The 7,959-nt window shown below is 45.4% G+C and overlaps 1 protein-coding gene across 1 annotated transcript in view; it reads right to left on the bottom strand.

The window, feature by feature from the left end:
• Positions 1–249: 249 nt before the first annotated feature.
• Positions 250–7,959, bottom strand: part of CAPN14 (calpain 14) — a 52,102-nt gene continuing 44,392 nt past the window's right edge. Inside the window, exons 17-22 of the mRNA XM_054677769.2 lie at positions 6,634–6,698; positions 4,198–4,266; positions 3,432–3,507; positions 2,712–2,828; positions 2,273–2,328; positions 250–393 (exon numbers count right to left, since the gene is read on the bottom strand). Of these exons, the coding sequence (XP_054533744.1) occupies positions 367–393; positions 2,273–2,328; positions 2,712–2,828; positions 3,432–3,507; positions 4,198–4,266; positions 6,634–6,698 (410 nt within the window). The 3' untranslated portion in view covers positions 250–366. The remainder of the gene's footprint in view (positions 394–2,272; positions 2,329–2,711; positions 2,829–3,431; positions 3,508–4,197; positions 4,267–6,633; positions 6,699–7,959) is intronic.

Genomic DNA, 7,959 nt, shown 5'->3' with positions numbered 1-7,959 from the left:
TCTAAAGTCACTTGAGTTTGCAGCCACAGAGGCAGTGTTGTATGGAGGCTAACCACACCAGCTCTGGAGTCAGAATGCTTAGGCCATGTCAGGTAACATCTCCGCTTGTGACAAGGTTGTGGCCTCAGGGAAGGATGGCTAGCTTTTACAAATCTGATGTAATCTTTACTTCCTCCCTTCCCTTTCTGCATGCTGGCCATGTACGGGGAGGGCTGCAGAAGAGAAACCTTCCCAGCTGAGAAGGTGACGGCTAGTGAGGCAGTCCTGAAGATCAGTAAGTAGGGTGGGCATGGGTTGGTCTCAGCCAAAGGCTGCTCTTGGGCCACATGCAGAGTCTTCAGTGAGGGCAGGTAAGACTCAGCCTTCTCAGGAGTACAGTGCCATCATCATCCACTGGACATGTTGGGAAAGCAAATGATGGTCAGTTCAGACCCACGTCTCATCTGGGCCTCCCCACCCCACACTCCTGGGGAGCCATGGAGACAGAACATTAATGGATGGTTTAGCCAGAGGGACCATGTCATCCATTAGGAAGTATAAATCAACCTGAAATATAATCAACCTTGACTTCTCATGGTGCCTATGAATGATGACAGTCAAATACAGGCTGATTCTGTATTCAGTTCTCAATGAATTTTTTTCCCATGAATTCAATTTGGCATGCTTGTGCCTGCTCTGTGCAGGTGTGCAAACTGGCAGGGTAGCAGAAATTCATTAAAGCATATTCTACATGTTTACATTTATGGGCCCCTTGGTCTGACAGCTTTATGTGGGTTTGATGAACAACCCCTCTAACTCATATAGAGGGGACCTCTGGGGAAACCACTCCCCAGGCCAATCCCTCAGAATGATAAAGCTGAGAATAGTGAAGTTACCAATGGTGTCAGAGAAAGCCTCAGCGTGAAATCCAACAAGGTGGCTGCCATTCCCTGCAGACCTTGGGTGGTCCTGATCCTCATTGAGCCACAGATGGTCAGAGCTGGAGGCAATCTCAGAGACCACCTAGTTCCACTCATTTCACCTGTGGGGCAGCTGAGGCCCAGAGATTTAATGTAATTTGCCTAAGGTCCCACAGCTAATTACAAGAAGTGTTGTGGCTTCAACCCAGTTCTCAGACCCCAGTGCAGTTCTCTTCCTGTGATAGCTCTTTGCCCACTGGACCCTGCTCAGTTTTGGGCTGACCTATTTCAGGTGCCACATTTGTGTTGTCCTATTCTCCTAGACCTGAGCCGGCCACTATGGAAGGATTGCCTGGGATCAGGAGCGATGCCCCAGTACTCAAGTGTGGGGCTAAGCAGTCCAGGGATAGGCCCTGAAAATTCTGGCCATTGGCCCTCCAGTAGAATCCCACTTCACACCAAATCTTGGAGGGATTGAGGGGAGACACAGGCTGCAGGTCCCTACAGCTTGGAAAGCAATTCCATAAAATGGACATTTGAGATCAAGAAAAACATTCCAGCTTTGACTGAATCATTTCTAAGTGGCCATAGCAGAGGAAGGGTTGCAGAATAAAAGAGCAGAGGATTGAACTCCAGAGTCCAATGTCCTTGCAATGAACATTACCTAGCGCTACACCGGGCACCTAAGCAGCTGCTCAATAAATCAGTGCATTTTGAAGGATCAGGGAAGATAATCAGTTTCATACATAAATTTGTATTCTCCTAGGCATATCACTTCATTCATTCAACACACCCTGCTGTGTCTGCAAAGTGATATTAAAGAGGAGGAAATAGGCTTGGCCATTTGACTTGCTTTGGACAACAGAATGACTTGCAGGTGTGCCAGATTAGAGCCTTGGTTTCAGAGGCCTACTGTGTTTAAGCTTGCTTGCTTGTGTTTCTCCCATTTCCCTGGGAAGAACAAACCTAGGCAGAGTTTCCTCAGTTCAGGTACCCAGCAAAACCCTCAGCCAACCCACAGATACATGAGCAAGCCAGCTGAGATCCACTGACTCCCAGCCATGTGACTCGGAAGCTAAATAAGTGCTTGTCATACATATGCTGCTGAAGTTTTGTAAATTTGTCACATGGCATTATTGCAATCAGAGTTATTGGATACACCTTTCATATGTGCCTGGCACAAACTGGGTGCTCAGAAAATATTTGATGGGTGAATGAATGAATGAATGAATGAGTGCAATGAATGTAGTGCTCAATTTCCAATTCAGCAGAATAAAGGGTCCCCAGAGTCCTTCTCCTTCACAAGAGCATGGTCCCGCAAGGGCCACCTCTACCTAAGATGACATGAGCCACCTCCTTGGGGCAAGTCTTACCTCTGGCTTCTGGAGGTATATCCCTTTGCCATCTTGGGTTAAGTTTTGGAAGACATCTGTGAAAATGCAGCAGAAAGGAATACAGCTAATGTGTCTATTGGAAACATTATGAATTAGTTCCTCCCATATGTCTCACCTTAACCACATCCATTCTGAAAACGTGAGGGAACCCAGTGTCAGCCTACATGTGACCACACGCAGCCACACTTATGATAAGTGAGCCACTTCAAGCCTTTGTCTCTGGAACAAGTCAGGAAAAGATGAGTTTGGATATCTGCAGCCAGGGTTCACAGGCACTTGGCTGGAGGTCCCCACAGCTTCCCTGGTCTGCTGTTTCTGGGATGGCGGCTGTCCTACCTTGTGCTTAAACTAGGGACAGGTGGGAAGTCATGGGGCAGCAGAGGAAGACCTGGCCCTCCCCAGCTTCCTGCCAGCTTACCCTCCATGTTCTCTACACGCAGCATCAAGTGGATGAAACTGACAAAGTCCATCTGGAGGCGGGGGCCGCCGTAGCGGATGAGCATCAGCTGACAGACGTCATCACTGAGCATGATTCCTGCATTGAGCACAAGCTCCTGCTGTGGGTGTTGGGGGCTTGCACCCAGCTCCCCTCCTGCTCAAGGCCCCTTCAAATGTCCCTCCAGTTTAGGGACCTGAATCCTGATAGCATGGAAATCTTCTTTTATAGGGTTCATTTTGAATTGTTTAATTGTTTAACCAATTTATTTTATTTAATCCCTACTCCTCACCCCTGTCTGTTAAGGCAACCAGCATGAGGCTGTTTTCATCAAGTATGTTACCGGCCTTCAAGGAAGGAGGCAGTCTGCTAAGTGCTCAAAAGTACCTGCTTGGGAGCCCGGTAGTCCTGAATTTAAACCCCAGGCAACTGAGCTTCAATTTCTTCCTCTGTGAAGTGAGGATTATAACAAGGTGGTGTTGAAGATTAAATAAGAAGTTGAATGTGCCACCCCTCCATCAATGTTGGCTAGGATCACAGGGACAATCATAAAAAATGTTGGAGTTGACTGCAGATCTACGTCTTTGAGAGTCACACTGCGTATTAGAGTTACTTCAGCATGCCACACATCCCCTCTCCTCTGCCTGATGAGTGTGCACCCTGCCCGTGTGTGCCCACAGCTCCAGCTCTTCCTGTGCCTACCTGCCTCCCTCATGGCAGCGTGCAGCTGCTCCCAGTTCAGGTATCCTGACCCACGGTCTTGCTTGTGGAAAACCTTCTGCAAAGAACCAAATAAGAGGTTCAGGAAGCCAGGCATTTCCAAGCACCATCTGAGAGCCCCTGTGTGCCCCTTGTCAGCACCACAGAGGGGCTGTTGAAGATATCTGAGGCTCCACATGCAGGGCCTGTTGCCAGGATAAGAATATGGCAGAGTCCATGCTGGGATCCTACCACCTCATGTTTCCTACAGAACAAGGCTTCTGAGAAACAAAAAAGTCTTTTTCTCATGGGGTATAGACAGTCTTGGTGTGGGTAAATGTGCTTAATGCAAGCACATTATCCACACTTTAAAGTGATTCCAGCTTTCTGACTCAGGAGACAAGTGGGAGAGTTGTGAGTTGTGAGCAATGATTGGAAGAGCAAGAAGGAGCAAATTTATGAAAGACTTTAAATGCCAAGTGTGCCAAGGAGCTTGGACTTTCTCTGAAGCCCATGGGGAGTCTTAAAAAGCTTTTTGTAAGGAAGCAGCATGATCAGATATGTGTTTTGGAACTTCAGGAGACTACTGCAACCAGCTCTCTGAGTTTGGAAGAGACCAATAGAGGAAATGCTCACTGAAGGGAGAATAGAGAAGGTTTGGTGAAGTGGATATAAAGGGCTGCAGGGGACAGAAGTATCTTCTACAGCTTTGCAGAACTGCCATTCCTACACCATCTTCCAAAGAGGTGTGGTTAAGACTTGTTCTTACCTGAGAGAGCTTCAGCTGCTTCCACAGGTCCCTGAATTCCTGGATGCTCATAGTACCTGATGCATTAAGCTGATTAATAGGTTAAGGTAAAAGCTGCCAGGGAGAGTTCCATCCATGCTTTGGAGGCAGTGATCAGCCCTCCACAAAGTGATGTGCAATTTGTGGATGGCCTCATTCAATGTCTGATCATGTCTGATTTCGCTAGTTGGCCTCACCTCGCTGGCCAGTCCAGCCCAGGGCTCCCTCACTCTTGCTAGGGAAAAACAGAATGAGCCCAGAGCACAGCAGCACTGGGAGAAGCGATGATGATGGAGGTGATGATGGTGATGACCACAGCTAGCATTAAGTGAGGCAGATTTTTTTTAATGCTATGAAATGTTATCTTTCATTATTGTTAGTGGAGTACCAGTAGTATTAATAGATGGTGATATAATTTTAATATACTTGAAGTCTTTTACACCTAAACATAAACATAAACACCTAAACATAAACATAAAAAATTAAATATGACATATCCCACTGCCTCTTCCTTTCATGCCTACTTTTTTTTCTTCTTAGCATCCTTTATTGAGTTCTTTATATATATATACTTTAAGTTCTAGGGTACCTGTGCACAATGTGCAGGTTTGTTACATAGGTATACATGTGCCATGTTGGTTTGCTGCACCCATTAACTCATCATTTACATTAGGTATTTCTCCTAATGTTATCCTTCCCCCTGCCCCCCACCCCCTGACAGGTCCCAGGGTGTGATGTTCCCCACACTTGTCCACGTGTTCTCATTGTTCAGTTCCCACCTATGAGTGAGAACATGCAGTGTTTGGTTTTCTGTCCTTGCGATAGTTTGCTCAGAATGATGGTTTCAAGCTGCATCCATGTCCCTGTAAAGGACATGAACTCATCTTTTTATATGGTTGCATAGTATTCCACGGTGTATATATGCCACATTTTCTGAATCCAGTCTATCATTGATGGACATTTGGGTTGGTTCCAAGTCTTTGCTATTGCGAATAGTGCCACAATAAACATACATGTGCATGTGTCTTTATAGCAGCATGATTTGTAATCCTTTGGGTATATACCCAGTAATGGGATGACTGGGTCAAATGCTATTTCTAGTTCTTGAGGAATCACCACACTGTCTTCCACAATGGTTGAACTAGTTTACAGTCCCACCAACAGTGTAAAAGTGTTCCTAATTATCCACATCCTCTCCAGCAGCTATTGTTTCCTTACTTTTTAATGATCGCCATTCTAACTGGTGTGAGATGGTATCTCATTGTGGTTTTGATTAGCATTTCTCTGATGACCAGTGATGATGAGCATTTTTTCATGAGACTGTTGGCTGCATAAATGTCTTTTTTGGAGAAGTGTCTGTTCATATCGAGGCAGGATATTTTGACATGGCCAATTTGATGTGATTTAAATTTAAAAAATAGTAACCTTTTTTCATTATTATTTTAAAAACCAGCTTATGGAAGGAGTCAGGCACACAGTGGCTAATGATGCCTTTTACATTTTTTTAAGTTTAATGGTTGGCTTTGTAGACCATGCCCAGATACCCCTACCATCAGAGACATTGGGTCAAAGTACCACCACACCCCATCTCTATTTGAGCCCTCACCATGAATCCATCACTGAGTTACACACTTCACCTGTAGCAGGTGAGGTTGGCATTAACTCCCCCATGTTCCAGGTGATGAAATGAGCACTTGGAGAGGGTCTGATCTTGTTCAAGTTCATACAGCTGGTGACAGAGCTGGGACCTGCCCCATGCCCCTACACCTAATCCTGCACTGTCTCTGAGTTTCTGCAGACTGTTTTTGTTTTTACAACCCCCCTTAGGCTATCTATTCAATATGCCTCTCCATAGTATGGATGATCAAACATTGATTACAATTATCCACTTAGAAAGGCAGTGCGTTTGTTAGAAAAATTGCAGGGCTGAGAAAGAGGACAGCTGAGTTTGTGGCATGTTGTTTAACTTCCCTGAGCCCTGGTTTCCTGATCTGTGCATGGGGGCAGCCACCGCCCAGTTCTTAAATGGAAAACATAGGGCCCCAAGGCTTTTGTAAAGCCTCTTGAAACCTGGAGAGCTGTTACTAACCACCACCTTCTAGCTGCCTCATCCTCATTCCCAGGAAATGAGATTATTGTGATGGATGGCTAATATTGGTCACCTATTAGATGATAGCTCTGACCCCAGCATTTTACCTCTGTTATCTCATTTGCATTCCCACATTAATCCTACCAAGTAAGTTTCAACACTCTCTCCATGCTTCAGATGAGCATCTGGATGCATAATGAGGCTCAGTGACTTGTCCAGGATCCCACAATTAGCAAGGATTGGGGTTGGGATTCAAATATACTCTGCCTAGCTCCAGAGTGAAGCTCTCAACCAACAGCAAGCATCCACCCACAAACCTGAAAGGATACGTCCAGTAAGGCCAGGATCCCCTGGCAGGCTCCCAGGCTAAAGAAGGGCTGTCTGCTCCCCATATCTGTGAAGGAGTGAAAGAGTCCACATGGGGGCTGGTCCCAGGTCTGCACACCCCTTTTCTGAGCAGGAAGAGGCAGTGCTGCATGGGCCAGCTGATGACCACCATGTACGTGGGCTGGGAAGAGTGAGAACGGAAGACAGTAGAGAGATGGAGGGGTGACGGTCATTCCTACACCCATGGAGAAAGTCAAATGCTGTAGGGGACGCCTGGTACGGCTTGGGTTTGCTTACACAGAGGGCCAAACGAACATGCCCTTTCTACCTAGGGAGGGCCAGGATCATAGAGTCAAACTCCCAAATCTCAAAGAGATCCAAGAGGTCAACTTGTTCAAGCTCCCAACCAAACTGGGGGATTCTTTCCTCAGGTTTCTTTCTCTTTTCTTTCTTTCTTTCTTTCTTTCTTTCTTTCTTTCTTTCTTTCTTTCTTTCTTTCTCTTTTTCTTTCTCTCTCTCTCTTTCCTTTCTTTTTTTAATTTTTTAAATTTTATTATTATTATACTTTAAGTTTTAGGGTACATGTGCACAATGTGCAGGTTAGTTACATATATATACATGTGTCATGCTGGTGGACTGCACCCACTAACTCATCATTTAGCATTAGGTATATCTCCTAATGCTATCCCTCCCCCCTCCCCCCACCCCACAACAGTCCCCAGAGTGTGATGTTCCCCTTCCTTTGTCCATGTGTTCTCATTGTTCAATTTCCACCTATGAGTGAGAACATTCGGTGTTTGGTTTTTTGTCCTTGCGACAGTTTACTGAGAATGATGATTTCCAATTTCATCCATGTCCCTACAAAGGACATGAACTCATCATTTTTTATGGCTGCATAGTATTCCATGGTGTATATGTGCCACATTTTCTTAATCCAGTCTATCATTGTTGGACTTTTGGGTTGGTTCCATGTCTTTGCTATTGTGAATAGTGCCGCAATAAGCATATGTGTGCATGTGTCTTTATAGCAGCATGATTTATAGTCCTTTGGGTATATACCCAGTAATGGGATGGCTGGGTCAAACGGTATTTGTAGTTCTAGATCCCTGAGGAATCGCCACACAGACTTCCACATTGGCCTTTGACAAAATTCAACAACCCTTCATGCTAAAAACTCTCAATAAATTAGGTATTGATGGGACATATCTCAAAATAATAAGAGCTATCTATGACAAACCCACAGCCAATATCATACTGAATGGGCAAAAACTGGAAGCTTTCCCTTTGAAAACTGGAACAAGACAGGGATGCCCTCTCTCACCACTCCT

The sequence above is a fragment of the Pan troglodytes genome, chromosome 12 (genome assembly GCF_028858775.2).
Source record: "Pan troglodytes isolate AG18354 chromosome 12, NHGRI_mPanTro3-v2.0_pri, whole genome shotgun sequence".
Classification (NCBI taxonomy): Eukaryota; Metazoa; Chordata; class Mammalia; order Primates; family Hominidae; genus Pan; species Pan troglodytes.
This window is presented reverse-complemented; position numbering and strand designations above follow the sequence as displayed.